General features: G+C 41.1%; 1 protein-coding gene across 3 annotated transcripts in view; it reads right to left on the bottom strand.

Annotated features, from left to right (window-relative positions):
• Window positions 1–21,704, bottom strand: part of PDE7B (phosphodiesterase 7B) — a 351,638-nt gene that overhangs the window by 89,664 nt on the left and 240,270 nt on the right. For all 3 annotated transcript variants that reach the window (XM_070376732.1, XM_005899105.3, XM_070376731.1), the window contains one exon: window positions 2,187–2,270. In XM_070376732.1, the coding sequence (XP_070232833.1) occupies window positions 2,187–2,270 (84 nt within the window). The remainder of the gene's footprint in view (window positions 1–2,186; window positions 2,271–21,704) is intronic.

The following is a 21,704-nucleotide window of genomic DNA, read 5'->3' as shown; positions in this document are numbered from 1 at the left end:
TATAAGATGGATGGCCAACACTGCCACTCAATGGGTGGGAGGTCACGCACAACAGGCGAGGTGAAATAGGGATGGAGGACAGAGAGCAGCCTGGGTCAGGGGAAGGAGGCTAAGGTTGGGTCTAGGTGCCAGGAAGATCCTGGTAGATCCACAGCAGAGGGAAGACAGGAAAGCACCTGGTTACAGATGATCTATTATATTGTGAATAATATAACAATGAAATATTATCTACATTGACTTTCTGTTGAAATTTTTTCTACATTCCAATTTTTTCAGCTTAAAAAAGTAAAACAATGTGTTGAAAAATCTAAGTGTTACAGAAGCCTAAGATGTAGACAGTTAAATATTCCATAGTTCCACCTGCAAAGATAACCATTATTAGCAGTTGATGTTGCTCATTAATACTAGAATAAATAAATTTTAAAAAAGAGTTTATCATTTGGAACCTTGGAATTATAGGGGGAAATGTCTCCTATTTTCCTATTTTGTTCATCCTGTATATTAGAACCCATGACATAACATCTCATTTACTATTGAAAAGAGGTTTTTTGGTTATTTTCTGCCTCTAACCCTCAGTATGTGGTGCTGTTGAGGGTCCTGGTCTACATGGGACAGTAAATTAGGCCCTTGCTCATCCCTATACTCCTTGGTGAAGCCATATGCCTGGGACCTGGAAATCCATACAGGTTAGAGGCTGTCTCAAGGGGTAACTTCCATGGGTAGCTGGAACAACCCATTCAGGGTTATAAGGAGGGGTTAAGAGACACTGTTGGCTTCCCTGGTGGCTCAGCAGTAAAGAATCTGCCTGCCAAAGCAGAAGATGTGGGTTTGAACCCTGGGTCAGGAAGATCCCTTGGAGGAGGAAATGGCAACCCACTCCAGTATTCTTGGCTGGGAAATCCCATGAACAGAGGAACCTGGAGACTACAGTCCATGGGGTTTCAAAGAGTCAAACACAACAGTGACTAAACAACAACAGCAACAACAAGAGACACTGTTGGAGCTCTTCAGAGGCTGTGACCAAAATTGCATTAGTCTAGTGACTTGGATTCTATCCTCTAAAATGCAATTTGGGGGGAATGGGTGAGGGAGGTTGTCTGTAGTATGGAAAGAGTTACTCCAAATCTCTGTGTCTCTGAAAGAACTGCAAAAACAGATATTGCACACTGATATGGGAAGTGAACAAGCCAGGAGAAATACACTCCTGTCCATCCTTCATTGATCTTGGGAGGATCTAAGGATCAGAAATAGCAAGTTCCAGTTTCTTCTAGTAATTTTCAGGGGTCAAGATAAATCAAATTACATCTTGAGTTAAGCTTGTTTATGCCAAAGAAAAGTAATACTTTGTGGGTACAACCCAGCACTTTGAAATTTATGGATGGGAAGAGATATGAGAACCAAATACTGAAAACCTTGAAGTAAGTTGTGAAATATATTCATTTCTCTTCATTCCCTACCCCCCAAGTCCAAAGTGAAGGATGATTGTAATAAAAGACATGAAACCTGGAGTGGTGACTGTTACTGGTTTGGGTTTCCAGAGGAACCTGAGATTAAGAGAATTATGAGCCAGAGGTTGAGCAAATCTACAAAAGAGGAATAAAATAGAAAGTGGAAAGGTAGCAATAAATGAACTTCTTAAGTAGTCATAATGGAGGAAGCAACAGCAAGTATAGACTGAAACGACTTTGCCATGATGAAGAGTTCTACCAGAAGAACTGGTAGAACTGCAAGAAGGGACCTCAGAGACTTAGATTAGATAAAGAAGGGAAATTAGATAATGGATGGTTACTAAGGGCAGTGGTAGAATAGGTTTCCCTGTGGAGTTTTTAAAATAAAATAGAATCTCATCTGGTCTCATCCTGGCTGAAGGTGGAGAGAATGTCCTGGATAGTGAACGGAATCGTTTCCTTGTATAGGGCTTCATTGTTTTGAAGATTTACGTTTTTCAAGCTGACACGACTTCATTGGACACCCCACTGCCGCCCAAGCTCTGAGAGGTAGGGCTGGGCGGAATGACTTCACTATGAAGGAAATCTAAAGACCAAGGGTTAATTTGCAATTGGGAGGGGAGACACAGAGGAAGGAAGGCAGACCTCCGAGGGTTTTGAAGTTCAGAGGGAAGTGAGCATTTTTTTTTTTTTTTAAAGGAAACGTTTGTTCCTTTCCAGGTACACTTGATTACTCACTGTTAAGGAGGCGGAAGTCGATGAATGGGTAGGAGCCGCGGCGTTCAGCAGGAACCCCCGTCTGACCCCTCAGTCGTACATCTCCTAGAAAACAAAATCCAAACAAATGTTTGAAAACGTTGCCAAGTGTATTCACTTTTCCTCTGTAAATCCTCTTACCCACTTATGTCACTGGAACCAACACCAAATATCAGGAGAAAAATGATTCCATTCACCTTGTTTAAGAGAGCGCTATGTGGAAAGGGATATTTAACGAATGCTGAGCGTAATGGACTTGGCAATATTCTAACCAGTGAAGCAGCGTGCCGTTATATCGTCTGGAAGATAGGTCTCTGAACATTTTGGTAATTTACAAAGTTCCCATAGTTTTTTTATTCTTCCTATTGCCATAAAGATGAAGCATCTTAATCTGGAGGACAAATCGTATGCTGGGATTAGAGCTTTTATTCTAATTAGAAGTTTTAATTACCCACAGTTCTGATTCTCTTGGTCCAGCAGAGGTTTTTATTTATTTATTTTTTTTTCTCTGACTGGCATCCACCTTCTTTGCTTCTCAGGTTGTATCATTTGACCTGCCTTAGAATCTGCCAGGGCCCATCGAGGTCCTAGTACTTTAGACACTCAATATGTAAAGTTGCTAGTGTGTGTTAAATCGCTTTAGTAGTGTCCGACTCGCCAAGCTTCTTTGTCCATGCGATTCTCCATGCAGGAATACTGGAATGGGCTTCCCTGCCCTCCTCCAGGGGATCTTCTCGACCCAGGGATCGAACCCATGTCTCTTATGTCTCCTGCATTGGCAGACAGGTCCTTTACCATTAGCGCCACCTTTACAGGTGCTAAATGTTTCCAGTACTTATTCATTTGTTGTTGTTCAGTTGCTAAGTCATGTCTGACTCTTTGTGACTCCATGGACTGTAGCCCACCAGGCTCCTCTGTCCTTCACTATCTCTCAGACTTTCTCAAATTCATGTCCATTGAGTCAGTGCTGCTATCTAACCATCTCATCCTTTGCTGTCCCCTTCTCTTCCTGCCTTCAATCTTTCCCAGAATCAGGGTCTTTTCCAATGAGTCAGCTCTTCATATCATGTGGCCAAAGTATTGGAGCTTCAGCTTCAGCAACATTAGAACAAGGTAGACCTTGGATAAACTTAGCTCAGATACTTGCTACCTGTGTGATATTGGAAAATTTATTTCTCTGAGCCTCAGTTGCCTCACTTCAAAGTCCATTGGTTGGAGAATCTAAAATAACACTTGCTGCCTGCAAATAAATGCTGGTTTTACTTCCTTCTACACACCTGCAAAGCTGGGATCATATTTTGTGTTCTGCATTTCTCCATAGTGCTTTGTGTGTTGTCTGGTATTTCAGTTCAGTTCAGTTCAGTCGCTCAGTCGTGTCCAACTCTTTTCGACCCCATGAATCACAGCACGCCAGGCCTCCCTGCTACTGCTGCTACCGCTAAGTTGCTTCAGTCGTGTCCGACTCTATGCAACCCCATAGACGGCAGCCCACCAGGCTCCCCCATCCCTGGGATTCTCCAGGCAAGAACACTGGAGTGGGTTGCCATTTCCTTCTCCAATGCAGGAAAGTGAAAAGTCAAAGTGAAGTCGCTCAGTCGTGTCCGACTCTTCGCGACCCCATGGACTGCAGCCTACCAGGCTCCTCCGTCCATGGGATTTTCCAGGCAAGAGTACTGGAGTGGGGTGCCATCGCTTTCTCCACGCCAGGCCTCTCTGTCCATCACCAACTTCCGGAGTTCACTCAGACTCACGTCCATCAAGTCAGTGACGCCATCCAGCCATTTCATCCTCTGTCGTCCCCTTCTCCTCCTGCCCCCAATCCCTCCCAGCATCAGAGTCTTTTCCAATGAGTCAACTCTTCACGTGAGGTGGCCAAAGTACTGGAGTTTCAGCTTTAGCATCATTCCCTCCAAAGAACTCCCAGGGCTGATCTCCTTCAGAATGGACTGGTTGGATCTCCTTGCAGTCCAAGGGACTCTCAAGAGTCTTTTCCAACACCACAATTCAAAGGCATCAATTCTTTGGCACTCAGCTTTCTTCACAGTCCAGCTCTCACATCCATACCTGATCACTGGAAAAACCATAGCCTTGACTAGACGGACTTTTGTTGGCAAAGTAATGTCTCTGCTTTTGAATATGCTATCTAGGTTGGTCATAACTTTCCTTCCAAGGAGTAAGCGTCTTTTAATTTCATGGCTGCAGTCACCATCTGCAGTGATTTTGGAGCCCCCCAAAATAAAGTCTGATACTGTTTCCACTGTTTCCCCATCTATTTCCCATGAAGTGATGAGACCAGATGCCATGATCTTCATTTTATAAAGTTATAAGCCAACTTTTTCACTCTCCTCTTTCACCTTCATCAAGAGGCTTTTTAGTTCCTCTTGTCTAGTATTTAGCAGACTCTAAGTGAATGTCTTCTATTGACTAGATTAGATATAAAGACCAAATCCACCAATTAGTGCATATAACATGAAATCAGAGGAGAGGTAAAAATACGTGAGACCCAATGTACTTCTGAAAGACTTGAACTGGGGAAGGTTTCAGTTCCAGGAGTAATGGGTCCACTTCCATAAACCACTCTTTCCCAGACATGAGGTGGCACTAGGGCCTCCACCTATGAGTGAAGAGGAGGAACAGTCTTCTCTCATTAACTCCTGGAGTTTACCAGGGCCTGGGTGAGATCTCCATCAGTTATAACTCATGTGACTGACTGTTTAAAATATTCCCCACAGATGGGCCTTGTATATACATGGGCTTATGATTTATGAATTTTATATTGATGCTTTACTTAATGGTTTGTACAATCTGATGTAATGCCATATTGATATTAAAGAATGTTACAATTTACAGAATACAGAAAAGTGGGAGGAGGAGGGAAAGGATGGAAAAGTACATTTCAAAATATGAATATAATGAATATAATCTTGCATTAAACAAGAGAATGCTGGCATTTCATAAGTTCATTGGGGTGGATGGTCATTAGTTATAGGAAAGCCACTGGCAAAACATGAAGAGTTTTTCTCTTCTTGGGTTGTCTTTAACATCTTATGTTTATTACTCTCTAAAGAGTTTACAAAACACTTTCACAGACATTATAGTACATTTATTTTCTTGTTTCTCTCTTTGGATCTTCACAATAGCCTTGTAAGGAGAACCACTGTTATTCCTCTTACTTTATAGGTGAGAAAACAGAGGCTCAGAAAAGAGGGTGAAGGGACTGCTATTTCACCCTACTGGTCCCAGCTCAGGTCTCAGGCCCCTTAAAGGCATTCAGTAGACTGACTTTATTTATTTTTAAACTTCATTATTCTTTATTGAAGTATAGTTGTTTTACAATATCATACTAGTTTCAGGTATATAGTATAGTGATTCAGTGTTTTTAATAGATTATACTCTTTTAAATGTTGTTATAGGATGATGACAATAATTCCCAGTGCTATAAAATATATCCTTGTTGCTTCTCTATTTTATACATAGCAGTTTGTTTCTCTTAATCACATACCCATATCTTGCCCCCTCCTCTTCTTATTCCCCTCTGGTAACCACTAATTTGTTTTCTGTATCTGTGAGTCTTTCTGTTTTGCTATATATATTCATTTGTTAATTTTTAGATTCCACATATAAATAATATCAAGTGTTTTTGTGGTTTTCTGTTTGACTAATTTCACTGAGCACAATATTCTCTAGGTCCATCCCTGTTGTTGCAGTGGCAGAATTTATTCTTTTTATTGACTAAGTAATGTTTCACTGTGTATATATACTGTATCTTCTTTATCCATTTGTCTATTGACTTTGAGTGCCTGAATTTATGGGTGCTTGAAGCTTACAATATGCCAGCAAATTTGGAAAACTCAGCAGCTGCCACAGGACTGGAAAAGGTCAGTTTTCATTCCAATCCCAAAGAAAGGCAATGCCAAAGAATGCTCAAACTACCGCGCAATTGCACTCATCTCACATGCTAGTAAAGTAATGCTCAAAATTCTCCAAGCCAGGCTTAAGCAATACTTGAACCGTGAACTTCCTGATGTTCAAGCTGGTTTTAGAAAAGGCAGAGGAACCAGAGATCAAATTGCCAACATCCTCTGGATCATGGAAAAAGCAAGAGAGTTCCAGAAAAACATCTATTTGTGCTTTATTGACTATGCCAAAGCCTTTGACTGTGTGGATCACAAAAAACTGTGGAAAATTCTTCAAGAGATAGGAATACCAGACCACCTGACCTGCCTCTTGAGAAATGTGTATGCAGGTCAGGAAGCAACTGTTAGAACTGGACATGGAACAACAGACTGGTTCCAAATAGGAAAAGGAATATGTCAAGGCTGTATATTGTCACCCTGCTTATTTAACTTCTATGCAGAGTACATCATGAGAAACGCTGGACTGGAAGAAACACAAACTGGAATCAAGATTGCCAGGAGAAATACCAATAACCTCAGATATGCAGATGACACCACCCTTATGGCAGAAAGTGAAGAGGAACTAAAAAGCCTCTTGATGAAAGCGAAAGTGGAGAGTGAAAAAGTTGGCTTAAAACAGTTATCAAGACAGTATGGTACTGGCACAAAGACAGAAATACAGATCAATGGAACAAAATAGAAAGCCCAGAGATAAATCCATGCACATATGGACACCTTATCTTTGACAAAGGAGGCAAGAATATACAATGGATTAAAGACAATCTCTTTAACAAGTGGTGCTGGGAAAGCTGGTCAACCACTTGTAAAAGAATGAAACTAGAACACTTTCTAACACCATACACAAAAATAAACTCAAAATGGATTAAAGATCTCAACGTAAGACCAGAAACTATAAAACTCCTAGAGGAGAACATAGGCAAAACACTCTCTGACATACATCACAGCAGGATCCTCTATGACCCACCTCCCAGAATATTGGAAATAAAAGCAAAAATAAACAAATGAGACCTAATTAACCTTAAAAGCTTCTGCACATCAAAGGAAACTATTAGCAAGGTGAAAAGACAGCCTTCAGAATGGGAGAAAATAATAGCAAATGAAGCAACTGACAAACAACTAATCTCAAAAAATATACAAGCAACTCCTACAGCTCAACTCCAGAAAAATAAATGACCCAATCAAAAAATGGGCCAAAGAACTAAATAGACATTTCTCCAAAGAAGACATACAGAGGGCTAACAAACACATGAAAAGATGCTCAACATCACTCATTATCAGAGAAATGCAAATCAAAACCACTATGAGGTACCATTTCACACCAGTCAGAATGGCTGCGATCCAAAAGTCTACAAATAATAAATGCTGGAGAGGGTGTGGAGAAAAGGGAACCCTCTTACACTGTTGGTGGGAATGCAAACTAGTACAGCCACTATGGAGAACAGTGTGGAGATTCCTTAAAAACTGGAAATAGAACTGCCTTATGATCCAGCAATCCCACTGCTGGGCATACACACTGAGGAAACCAGAAGGAAAAAGAGACACGTGTACCCCAATGTTCATCGCAGCACTGTTTATAATAGCCAGGACATGGAAGCAACCTAGATGTCCATCAGCAGATGAATGGATAAGAAAGCTGTGGTACATATACACAATGAAGTATTACTCAGCCATTAAAAAGAAAACATTTGAATCAGTTCTAATGAGGTGGATGAAACTGCAGCCTATTATACAGAGTGAAGTAAGCCAGAAGGAAAAACACCAATACAGTATAATAATGCATATATATGGAATTTAGAAAGATGGTAACAATAACCCTGTGTACGAGACAGCAAAAGAGACACTGATGTATAGAACAATCTTATGGACTCTGTGGGAGAGGGAGAGGGTGGGAAGATTTGGGAGAATGGCATTGAAACATGTAAAATATCATGTATGAAACAAGATGCCAGTCCAGGTTCGATGCACGATACTGGATGCTTGGGGCTAGTGCACTGGGACGACCCAGAGGGATGGTATGGGGAGGGAGGAGGGAGGAGGGTTCAGGATGGGGAACACATGTATACCTGTGGCGGATTCATTTTGATATTTGGCAAAACTAATACAATTATGTAAAGTTTAAAAATAAAATAAAATTAAAAAAAAAAAAGTTGGCTTAAAGCTCAACATTCAGAAAACTAAGATCATGGCATCCGGTCCCATCACTTCATGAGAAATAGATAGGGAAACAGTGGAAATAGTGTCAAACTTTATTTTTTGGGGCTCCAAAATCACTGCAGATGGTGATTGCAGCCATGAAATTAAAAGACGCTTACTCCTTGGAAGGAAAGTTATGACCAACCTAGATAGCATATTGAAAAGCAGAGACATTACTTTGCCAACAAAGGTCCGTCTAGTCAAGCCTAGTCTAGTTTTTCCAGTGATCAGGTATGGATGTGAGAGTTGTACTGTGAAGAAGGCTGAGCACCAAAGAATTGATGCTTTTGAACTGTGGTGTTGGAGAAGACTCTTGAGAGTCCCTTGGACTGCAAGGAGATCCAACCAGTCCATTCTGAAGGAGATCAGGCCTGGGATTTCTTTGGAGGGAATGATGCTAAAGCTGAAACTCCAGTACTTTGGCCACCTCATGCGAAGAGTTGACTCATTGGAAAAGACTCTGATGCTGGGAGGGATTGGGGGCAGGAGGAGAAGGGGACGACAGAGGATGAGATGGCTGGATGGCGTCACTGACTTGATGGACGTGAGTCTGAGTGAACTCCGGGAGTTGGTGATGGACAGGGAGGCCTGGCGTGCTGTGATTCATGGGGTCGCAAAGAGTCAGACATGACTGAGCGACTGAACTGAACTGAACTGAAGCTTACAATTAGCAGGGTTAGTCCTTAAATCTAGGTTGTTCAGCTTCATAGGCAAAGATCTCTCCTCAATACCGTTGATTTTTAGCCCTATGAAGTGTACACACCTGGTTTCTAAAGTTAAAAAAGTCATAGCCCCCATTTTAAAATGATACAACAAATTCAGCACTGCATTTAAATGAATTTATATTTTATAAGTGATAGTAAGAGACACACACTTGAAAACCTATGCAGAGATGAGACTGTCTTCATTTGGTGCAAAGCTGGTTGGGCTTGTGGATTTGTTTACCTACTATGTCATCCTTTTGGGCTTTTCCTATGGGTTTCAGGCTCATCAATTGGAATTCACTTCTTCACTAGTATTTTCTTCTCAGTTTTACCAAAGAGTTCCTCCTGCTTTTGTAGTTCTGATGGTATTATTTTCCCAGAAAATTTCTAATATCAATGTGGGTTTTAAAGCCTCTGCCAGAGTTTATTCCATTTGTCCATCTGAAAGTCTAAGGCACAGATGACCCGTTATTCTGTAAGACTTTAGGTTTAGAGAAACTGTGAGGAGATGGCACCAGGTGGCAGAGTGTGTAAAAAGGGGATGATAAACTAGGATCCCATGGATGGAGGAGCCTGGTGGGCTGCAGTCCATGGGGTCGCTAAGAGTCGGACACAACTGAGCGACTTCACTTTCACTTTTCACTTTCATGCATTGGAGAAGGAAATGGCAACCCACTCCAGTGTTCTTGCCTGGAGAATCCCAGGGATGGGGTAGCCTGGTGGGCTGCCGTCTATGGGGTCGCACAGAGTCGGACACGACTGAACGACTTAGCAGCAGCAGCAAACTAGGATCAGGAAACTCCTGTTACTGAGAGGATTAGCATTTCACCATCTTGGGTGACCTTGGGATAATCAATAACCACTTCGAGGTCCAATTTTTTAATATTTAAATTTGTATCATGTAGCATTTTTCCACACCTCACAGGATTGTTGTGAGGAAATTATCAAGTGCCTGAAAAATAACATGTTAACGTTATTGAAAATAATGAATAACGATAACAGTTAACGCTATTGAATTCTTCTGCTGAGCATTTTACATGCATTGTCTCATATATCACCTACCCAACAACTCATCGAAGAAGGTAATATTATTATTATACCATTATGGCAACCCACTCCAGTACTCTTGCCTGGAAAATCCCATGGATGGAGGAGCCTGTTAGGCTGCAGTCCATGGGGTCGCTAGGAGTCGGACATGACTGAGCAACTTCACTTTCACTTTTCACTTTCATGCACTGGAGAAGGAAATGGCAACCCACTCCAGTGTTCTTGCCTGGAGAATCCCAGGGACGGGGGAACTTGGTGGGCTGCCGTCTATGGGGTCGCACAGAGTCGGATATGACTGACGCGACTTAGCAGCAGCAGCAACAGCATACCATTCACCAATGAGGAAACTGAGGCCAATGTAAATTTGATATTTTGTCTGTGCTCAGAGCTAGAGAGTGGAGAGTTAAACTCAGAACTGGTTCCAAACCCCATGTTCTTCACCAACCATCCTTCTATAGTATCAGGATAAAAAACTTGGATAAAGAGTTAAACATTAACTTTTTATTGCATAATGTATGCTCTGATTGTTTTTGCCCATAAACCAAGTATATATTCATCATTTTTCTTGGAAACTAAATACCAGTGAAATCCAGCCCCTTGATGAATTCGAGATTCAATCAGATAGATGTTTATTCAAATAGCACTTCAGTGGAAATGGACTGTATGACTAAGACAACCAAATCCTGCTCTGGATCAACAAGACATCTATTATTTTTAAGTAAGAAATGGAAGGCAATTATTAAAAATATTATTCAGCAGAACTCAAACGACCTGGCAACTAATTTACTCAAGCTCTTTGGCCTGGAGAATTCCATGGACTGTATAGTCCATGGGGTCGCAAAGAGTCAGACACAACTGAGCCACTTTCACATTCTTTCTTTCTTCCTGAATTAAGATAATTTTTTTAATGATGCAATCCCACTTTTGAGAAAAAGAGACAAATAACAGTGAAACATGTTGATAGCAAAGATACCCAAATAAACAAATCAACAGCAACAGCAACAAGCTACAGAACCCATACTTGAAAGATTCTGTTAAATGGTTATTCTGGCTGTAACTACAATTACAGCTTGGGAAGCAGATACTCATCAACCTAACAATGGCCTTTAGGTATAGTAGATCATTGCTTTAAAATAAGGCTAAAATCCTGTTAAAAATATTAATGAGGCAAGAGTCAGGATGACTGTAAGTTGGCTAACAATGCATTTCAGGAATTTTTCAACATGAAAAGTTAAATACAAACCAAAGATTCTGTATCTTGAGAGTTTTATTGAAGCAAAGCTTGAATGGGGTAAAATGAATGTTTTCAGTATAAGTTCTTATATAGAAAGGTCTTGCTCCTTCTCCCTGCTTTCAGGAACACCTTCTGATATTAAATTGCTTCAATATGTTCTTGCAAAGAGAGAAATGATTCAGTAACAATGGTTCCTGGAGGAGCAGAGGCCACTGGTCTGAGGAACAGGTCGAATGGTGTCCTGCCACGCTGCTTTTACTGGCCCATAGTCTCAAGCAATTATCTATTTACCTAAGGCCTTATATCCAAGCTAAACAATTATTTGAACTATTCATGAGACTCTTGTTTAACTGAAGCAACTTTTTTTTTCCTTCTGGCAAATGAAAGGTGCTGTGGAAGCAGGGGAGGAAGCGTTGACAGCTCGGAGTCGTGTCCTCGGTCTGTTCTTATTGTGTTCCAAAATGAAACAAACAGCAGGGGAATTCTTATTTTGAAAGGGCTGCTTCTCTTTTGCCCCTTCAGGCTGAAAACATAACATGTCGTCCTCGGGTATTTAAAGCTGCCAACATGGGCAGGGAGCTGAGACAGCCACTCACCCTCCCAGGGGACGTGGTTCCGGGATGGACCTCTTGCCCACTTGGCTTCTCAGGCTGTCTCTGTTTAATAAAAGCTTGGGAGGGAGCAGACATTATGTGGCCTCTTATGTAACTGGGAAAGAGGGCGGAGACTCTGACAGCGATGACAACTTACAGTGGCTGAAACATGGGCCACGTGACAAGAACCAGACTCCGGCCCCAGTCTCGGTGTCAAGGTCACCTCAGGGTGGGGAAAACAGGTAGGAGAGCGACAGAGCAGGAGCTACTGTGCTTAGTGCATCTAAGATGAATGAAAAAGACTATGAGACCAGCTGCAGGAACCCAGGATAGATGTTGATAGGGCATCACAATGAACGAGGAAGATGAGATGGCGGTAGAGCCAGAAAGATGCTCTCGAGCAGCCCAAACACAGCAGGAGAGAAGATGCGCTCATGAAAGGTATTCCTCTGAACTTTCTTAGATATTTCTAACTCATGTCACTGCCACACACTTGCAAAACAAAGGCAGAGAGAACCCAGATCCACAAATCTCACACAAGCGGTTCAGTAGGCTGCCCTGCCTCAGCCCTGGTGGCTTCAAATATTTCAAATGACTATTCTCAATTAGCAAAGTGAATTATTTCTCCTAAGACATTGATCTAGCCAAACAGAGGAGAAAGGTTGTGCAATTTAATCACTCCACAGATTTATGGGATACGACAGACAGCCAGTTTAGATAAGTCAGGCAGAGAGAACTGTTCTGAGGACTGTGAGCTCACAGGAGACCCAAGATGGCTGATGAGACCCAAGCTTCCCTCCCAGAGGTTTTATCTTCTGCTTTACTTTCTTGAGTGAGGCTGTTTGTTACTCAGAACCTGTCCAGTGATTGTGCACTTCTGGGCTACTGCTGAGGGAGCTTTGTGTGTAGGAAAGAGAGGGACCAGGAGTTAGTTGTCCTGAAACCACGCTTTTGGCACAAGGAACAATATAAAGTTTTCTTTGCATGTGAAAAAAAGTTCTTTCTCTCTTCTCTTCTAAAAAACCTTGAACTTCACGTCAAAATCAGACAAAGGGGAATTTCACCAAGTTAGAGTCAATATTCTATTGCCTAACTGTATTACCCTGCAACTTTAGTTTAGAATTATTAAATATGTTGTAACAAATGAATATTTTGGGACTTAAATGGTGTGAAAATGAATATATAAATAGCAGTGCTTTTACGTTCTAGCATGGGTATGGTATGTTTTAACTCAGACTAGATATTTTTCAGATTCATGGTTTTACAGAGGGAAAACAAGGGGAAAAATTACAATTTCTAGGAATACAGGAGACTAATAAAAAGGGATATTGAACAAGAAGCAGCAGGAATGCCTTAAGAGAATTCCAAGAAGCTGCTAAAAAAAAGCCTGAAAAGAACACAAAAAACATATATTCTCTCAAAGATTGAGAAGAAGGGGAATAATCTGAGGAGTCATTTTAGGGAATACATGATCTGGATCTGCCTTAAGTAATGAAAACACCAGTGTAAGCTTGCACATTATTCACTTATTTCTGGGATAATGCTCTTTATCTTCAGAATGTCACCAAAGTAAATTTTGTTTTTCAATAAATGTATAACATACACTCACAATGCCTGATACATTATAGGCCCTCAAAGAACCCCAGTAACTATTATCATCATTTTGTTACTGTTCTGAGATTCCTGTGTCCTCCCCCATAATGTTGCTGCTGCTGCTGCTAAGTCACTTCAGTCGTGTCCAACTCTGTGTGACCCCATAGACCGCAGCCACCAGGCTTCCCCATCCCTGGGATTCTCCAGGCAAGAACACTGGAGTGGGTTGCCATTTCCTTCTCCAATGCAGGAAAGTGAAAAGTCAAAGTGAAGTCGCTCAATCGTGTCCGACTCTTCGAGACCCCATGGACTGCAGCCTACCAGGCTCCTCCATCCACGGGATTTTCCAGGCAAGAGTACTGGAGTGGGGTGCCATTGCCTTCTCCATCCCCCATATTAGTAGGTATTATTTAGGAGAATTTTAAAGTCAGGAACTCTTTTAAGGACTGTACATATATGAACTAGTTTAGTCCTCATAACCATCCACCTGAGGCAGGTGTGTGTAACATCCCCATTGTGCCAAGGAATATAGAGTTTGTAAGTCAACTGAATTGGGATCAGAGGCCACTTGGTCTTGGAAGTCCTTGCTCTTTAACCCACCACTGCGCAGTGGCAGTGTCTCCAACCTCCACAACAATGACCAGTCTGTTCATTGATGACGTTATTCATGGCTTCCTTGATCTTTCCAGGTGTGTTTCTCCTCTTCTGCTGGGCAGGTCAGGGTTAATGGAAGTCAATACCAAGGCTATGTCCTGGGGAAAGCTGAATCCTGGTGCTTCGTGCCAGTACTGCAAGCCCAGGACAAACAGTGGAGCCTCAGATTTTAACATGAGATGCCACAAGTCCCCAGTGATGCAGGTTAGACCACATGGAGTCTAGATTCCGCTGGAGAGCCAGGTATCTTGTAGGGTGGTAGAACTTTTGGGTAAGTGTTTCAACAAAGGGGCCAATTCTAGGGTAGGCTCTGAGAAGACCTTAGATTAATTCAGTTCATTTCAATAGATATGTATGCAAAACATTATACAGAGTGTTGGAGAATAGATAGGGAAAAGGAAAAATAAAGGTAGAGAAAATGTTATGTTGGCTTTCAGATAATTAATAGTCTATTAGAAGAGATCAATAGAAATGAGTAAATATATAAGCCAGAAGGACTCTAACTTTTAGCGAGACTGGGCTATTTGGGTTTGGATCCCACTCTCAGAAGTGTCATGAGGTTTTATGATTTTATATGGACAAATAACTTGGATATTTCTGGGTCTAAAATGACTTCATAGTAATCCTGTAAAAATGTGTCAGTTAGTAGAATTGAAAGAGAATTATTTGATGTCCAATTTGAAAATTTAATATAATTTTACATTTAAAAGAACTTCATATTTTAGAACAGTGATTGAAGCTGTGATTTAGACTTTCATACCAGGTCTTCACTAAGCAAATTTCTGTGGGTACAGGCAAATAATTTAAATTAGCAGAGTTATTTTCAGAAACCTCCTATCAATAGCAGGCGATGTCCTTCATATCTAATGTGTGTTAGCTTTCTGGAAAAAAAAATTACAGCAGGAGAGGCTGGGGAAAAGGAAGAAGAGGAGGAGGAGAGAGAGGAGGCCACAAAGAAAATGGACACAGGGAGGGACTGAATCCTGGGGCTGAGGGACAGGAAGGTATCAGAGATGATTTGTGGATTTCTGTCTTGCGTGACTGGATGGTTGGTTCTATCACAGAAAAAGGAAATTCTCAAAGAGGAGTCATTCATGTCCTTCATTTGATAAATGATATTTATAAGACATGATATTTTTGGCAGGAAATACAATGGTGAAGAACCTTGGGAAGAATCTTGGCCTCATGAAGTTTGTAATCTATTAGAGGGAACACTACAGAACAATTACACATAGATATAAAGTTGCAACTTTGGGTAGTGGAACAAAGAAGAGATATACTGATGTTAAGAGTAATGAACTTCCCTTTGTTAGGGAGGTTGCTGTGAGTCTCCTTGAGGAGGTGACATTTGATTGGAGATCTGAAGAATTAACAGTAGTTAATTTAAGGTGAACACATGTCCTGATTTGCCCTGGAGAATCTTGATTTAGGCCTCTGGTCTTGCCTGCTGTATTTAATAATATTGCCCCTTTCACATTCAAAAGTATCCTGATTAGCTGACACATTACATGATTGCCCTGACTGCAGCAATCCAGGCAGACAGGCCTGCGAGTCTATAAGTTTATTGCAGGAGGATGGCATATCTGAGCTCCTGTAACAAGGCCTAGCATATTCCAGAAATAACCAAGTGGATATGGCGGGTCATAGGCAAAATGAGGTTGGAGAGGTGTCAGGGCTTTGCAGGGCAGGTTGAGGAATTTAACCTTATTCCAAGAGAATTAGAAAGCGATGGGATGATTTTAAGGGGAAGATGATATAATCAGATTTTCATGTTGAAAAAAACAATTTTGGGTGAATAACAGAGAAGGATTGAAAGGGGCACGAACAACTAGTTAGGAGATCATTGTAGTAGTTCAGGTGAGAAAAATGGTGACTTGGAGTACAGTAGTGGTCCTAGAAGAGATGTGAATAGACTTTAGAGATGGGTAGTAGGGAGAGTTGCCTGGGGAATTGCCTGGCAGGTCTGAAGGAGAGGGAAGTATTATAGATAGTTCATAGATTTCTGGCTTTCCTAACTGGATGATTGATTGTGCTAGCCATAGAAAAAGGGAATTTTAAAAGGACCAGATTTGGGAGAAGTTCATGTGATCAACTTTGGCTACTCTAAGTATTACTGGGATTTCAAAGGAAAAATATCAAGTAGGCAGTATGGGTCTAGACCCATAGGGAATGTCTGGGATGGAGATATAAATTTATAAATCAAATAAAACTATGGGCATGTATACACATGTCTAGGAAATGAAGTGATAAGTGAATAAGGCTTGGCATGCAGGTTTAAGCAACGCTAACATTTAATATCTTGCTGGAGGAGGAGTCTATAAAGGAGAAGAGATAGCCATAAAGGTGGGAAGAAATCCAGAAGTTCATTTTGTCTTGGAAGAGAGCAATTCAAGAGAGAGGCAATGGTTTTCAGAGAGATCTTGCTGAAAGCGTAAGTGAAATGATAGTTGAAAAAAGTCCATTGGTGACTGAGTGACAGTAGTGTGAAATAGCAGCAGAGTCCTTTGGACATCACCTGGAGTTGGGAAACTGAGACGGTTTTATTAAGAAGCCAATATTTAGATGATCTTAAATGATAAGTAAAATTTTGAAAACTTGCACTTTATAGAGTTGGCTTGCAGTTGATACAGTTATGATCATTGAAATGAAGGGAAGAGATTTTAAAGAAAAAATCATGCTGAACTTAAGAACAGTGGTAATTCTTAAGATTGATATTAATATCAAAATATAATTTGAAAATTGCACAGAGGACAAAATAGCTGCAAATTTTTGCAAAATATAGTGATACCCTATCACTTCTCATACCTAAATACACTTTGAGAAAAAAAAAGTCTCATGGAAATAAATGCCAAGAAAAGTATTCATTGGAAAGAAAAGGATGGGCATGTTAATGAGAAGAAATGTAATTAATAAGATAAAATACCATGTCCCAATATTGCTGAATAATTTCTTGTTTTCTTGAACTTTGAATAATTTGAGAGAAGCGTTTCAATGTATTGTTTGTTTTCATGTGCTTCTGAACTTCCTGATTCTGGCCGGGAACAAGGACAAACCTGCCAAAATACTGCAAGAGGAGATGTTGCTGATCACAGGCAGGAAATACTCAAAGTCCCACGAGATGGCCTGTTCTTAGGAGACTTCCACACCAAGTCTGCTGACCTCAGAAGGACCATCAGGCCACCACGCTCACTGCTGGAGCTTGCTCAGGCCCAGGAGGTGTTTAGGAATTCTTCATTCCAGGCATCTGTGCCATCATGGCACTTGGGATTCTTTTAAGCTCCAAGTGTTGTTCATTCTTTGTTTGATTTTGAGAAGGGAAACAGATGGCAAAAACTGGACTCAGTTGGGAAATGGCTGAATCCATTATATTATATCCATGTTATGGGATGGTATTTTTCTATTAAAACCAATCACTTACATTTCCACAGTAATGTGTTGTGTTCAGTCATTAAGCCATGGCTGACTCTTTGTGACCCCATGGTCTGCAGCACTCAGGCTTCCCTGTCCTTCACTGTCTCGAGTTTGCTCAAATTCATGTCCATTGAGTCAGTGATGCAATCTAACCATCTCATCGTCTGTAGCCCCCTTTTCCTTTTGCCTTCAATTTCTCCTAGCAACAGGGTCTTTTTCAGTGTCTATAGTAATAGGTAATATTTATTGAGCATTTAGTATGTGCTAGGTAATGTTCAAAGTACTTTTCATGAATTAACTCATTTCATCCTCTTAAGACCCTCCCCCTTAGATAAATACTGTTGTCTATGTCATACCTGAGACACAGAGGTGTTAAATTACTTTTCCAAGAAGACATAGTCAGTAAGCACGAAGGCAGATTTGCAACCAGGGTGACTGATTCCAGTGCTAAAATCCCTGTTCAAATATGTCTTGATCTGAAGTGAGAACCATGTTATATTGTTAAAAGAGGGTGGGTGTTATGTAGTATTGGAAAGTTGTATCACAAGGAAGAAGTCAATAATATGAGAAGCCATTTACTACCTCTATGACCTAGGTGAGTATTAGCCATTCTGAGTTTCATTTAATCTGTTTCATTAAGTAGGGATAACAATATCTGCCCTGTATACCTCATAGAAGGTAGGAATCAAATCACATGGATAAAAGTGGTTTGTCAATAAAGTTTTATTATTAAGAATATTCTTATTTTTATATTGCTATATAAATATTAAATATATTACATATAATATAAATTCTCTATTTTTTGTCTTATGTTTTATATATTGTATAAAATTATTGATATTGCTATAAAAATCTACAAAGGAGCATTATTCTTGTATGTAATTAAGTGTGAATTAAAGGTGCTATAATCAAATGTGCTTGTGAAACACAGAGTTTTAGTGAAATTAAACTTTTAAAAGTGCAATGTTATGGGCTAAATCGTGCCCCCCATTTATATATTGGGCTTCCCTGGTGGCTCAGACAGTAAAGAATCTGCCAGCAATGCAGGAGACCTGAGTTCATTCCCCGGGTCAGGAAGATCCCCTGGAGAAGGGAATGGCTAACAACTCCAGTATACTTGCCTGGAGAATTCCATGGACAGAGGAGCCTAGCAGGCTACAGTCCATGTGGTCGCAAAGACTGAGAGACTAACACTTTTCACTTTCACATTCATATATTGAATTTGTAATTCCCTAGTACCTCTGAGTATGACTGTATTGCCAGATAGGACTTTTAAAGAAGTGATTAGGTTAAAATGAAGCCGTTATGGTGGGCTTTAATCCAATCTGACTTGTGTTTTTATAAAAAGAGGACACATACATACACCATTTTTATTTTTTGGGCCATTACCCCACACCCCTTATTGCCGCCAAAACCACATGGGCTGGGGGCCCGGGCTGGATGGACAGACACCCCCTGCCCCCAACCCAAAACCCTCCTGTGTGTGGTTGGAAAATTTGTTTGTTTTTTTTTTTTCTGAATAAAAAATATTCTACTAAAAAAAAGAAAAAAGGATGTTTGGACACACAAGGAGACATGAGCTTTACGTGAGCACAGAGAAAAGGCCGTGTGAGGACACAGCAAGAAGGTGGCCATCTGAAGGCTAAGGGGAGAGGACTCAGAATAAATCATGTTGATATCTTGACCCTGGACTAACCTCTAGAACTGTGAGGAAATAGATTTATGATATTTAAGACACTCAGTCTATGGTATTTTGCTAGGGAGAGAAACTGCGTCTAGTGGCAAAGAAGATGCATCAGAATGAGTTCAATGGCCCCAGCTTATCAGAGGCTTCCCAAATGTCTCCATTCCAATTTTCAGGATCCCATTCCTTCCCAATCAATGCCCTCACTTTAGAAGAAGATATTCTCCAGTGTTGGGAATTCAATTGTTTTGTAATTCAGCCACTAGCAGGATGAGATTCTGGGCTTGGTTTTCAGGAATCTCAGCTTTGCAGCTACAGGAAATGAGTCTGTTTCAGGGCAGACATAGAAGCTTTCAGGTCATTTATACAGAACTTGAGCTGGAAATTCGAATCCTTTAGGTCATTCTTTTCTTTTCCCACTTTGTCCAGCAACATTAGGAGTAAACAGCCAATCTCATTATACTATGCTATGCTAAGTCACTTCAGTCGTGTCCGACTCTGTGCGACCCCATAGACGGCAGCCCGCCAGGCTCCCCCGTCCCTGGGATTCTCCAGGCAAGAACACTGGATTCATGCGTTCCTTCTCCAATGCATGAAAGTGAAAAGTCAAAGTGAAGTCGCTCAGTCGTGTCCGACTCTTAGCGACCCCATGGATTGCAGCCTAACAGGCTCCTCTGTCCATGGGATTTTCCAAGCAAGAGTACTGGAGTGGGGTCTCATTATACTTGTTAGTTAAAAAAAAAAAAAAAAACTGAAGGGATTATATATGTGGGCACCCAGAAACTTGTCTCTTAAAGGTATTTGGTTAGGAGCATCCGATATTGATATTTTGCATAGAACTATTGCCGTATCATAGAACTATTGGAGAAGGAAATGGCAACCCACTCCAGTATTCTTGCCTGGAGAATTCCATGGACAGAGGAGCCTGGTGGGCTACAGTCCACGGGTCGCAAAGAGTCGGACACGACTGAGCAACTTCACTTTCACTTTCATTGCCATATCACACCACTTGGACTCATCAGTGCTCCCTTTATTAATGAAAATAATTAGTATCTTTAAATCTAATCAAACTAGACAGCCAATCCCAGACAGTCTAGACCAATACAGAAAACCCATCCATAAGATTCTATTCCTCTTGAACCACTCTGGGTACCAAAATCTACACTAGTCAGGGTTTTGTTTCTCTGAAGAACCCTGACTATCACATGTGAGATTTTTCGGATCCTTCAAAGTATTGATCTTCATTGTGAATATCCAAGAAGGTGGGTTCACATAGCATTTCTCAAACACCTTTGTCCATAAAACATGGTTTTCACGTATATGTATCTAATACTTAGGTCAAAATCTCAGCACTGGAAGGAGCTTAGAGGTCCCCTTGCACCCTTCTCTGGTACCACCACTCTTTGTATTCTTGTCCTATATGATTAAGTCTACATGTCTGGTACTAATTGCTTTTTGGGGTTTAGACCAACTGAATATTTATTCATTTATTCTTCAAATATGTTTTGAATGCCTACTATGTGCCAGGCCTTGTTCTAGACTCTAAGCATATGGCAGTGAACAAAATAGAACATGCCTGCTCAGATTTGAGAGGGGCAAGACAGACAACAGACAAAATCAACAAGTAATTGCAGATAGGAACCTCATGGAAGTGCTACGGGGTGAAATAAAGCAGGAAAGGCGTGAAGGACTTCTGGGTAGCCTGGTGGGGGTGGGGCTGCAGATTAAATAGAGGAGAGTCTGGGAAGGCCCATCTGGGGTAACTTGAAAGACTTGAATGAAATGAGGGAGGAGCCATGGGATCATCCAGGAGAAGCAGTTCAGGCTCAGGGGACAGCAAGCACAGGACACAAGGAACATGCTCGATATATTCTAGAACTAGCAAGGAGGCCAGGACACTGGAACAGAGAGAGTGTGGGAGGAGGTAAGGGGAGAGAAGTGACAAGTGGGCAGGGGTGGGCAAGGAAGGGACCAGGAGTTTAGAGACTCAGAACAGAGACACAATAAGGTTTTGAAGAGAGAGTGACATGATTTGACCGATGTTTTTCAGAGGATGGTGCTGGCTGCTCTGCTGACAATAGATTGTTGGGGAGCTTAATACATTCGATAGATCCCCAGACTAATATTCTGTCTGTTTCTATAACCTAGGTCCTGTCTTGTGTCCTAGTTATGACAAGTCCAGTCAGCCACCAAGTCTTGTTACTGTGTGCTGTCCCCCACTCCCCGGAGGTGGTCTTATCACTTGGCAGGGTAGAAGCTCTATTAAAGCCAGTGTATGCAGGGCCCTCTCTAGAAAAGGAGGCTAAGGCAAAATATACCTTCTCCTGGCTTCATGGAGAAGGCAGAAGAATTGGTCAAGTCACGTGGTTCTGTGGCTACTTAATTTGTACAAATTGCCATCAATTTTACAAGTATGTAAGATACAAGTGAAATTAAAAGATGCTTACTCCTTGGAAGAAAAGTTATGACC

This window comes from Bos mutus, chromosome 9, assembly GCF_027580195.1.
Source record: "Bos mutus isolate GX-2022 chromosome 9, NWIPB_WYAK_1.1, whole genome shotgun sequence".
Lineage (NCBI taxonomy): Eukaryota > Metazoa > Chordata > Mammalia > Artiodactyla > Bovidae > Bos > Bos mutus.
The sequence above is the reverse complement of the archived record's forward strand: the minus strand, read 5'-3'. Positions and strand labels throughout refer to the sequence as shown.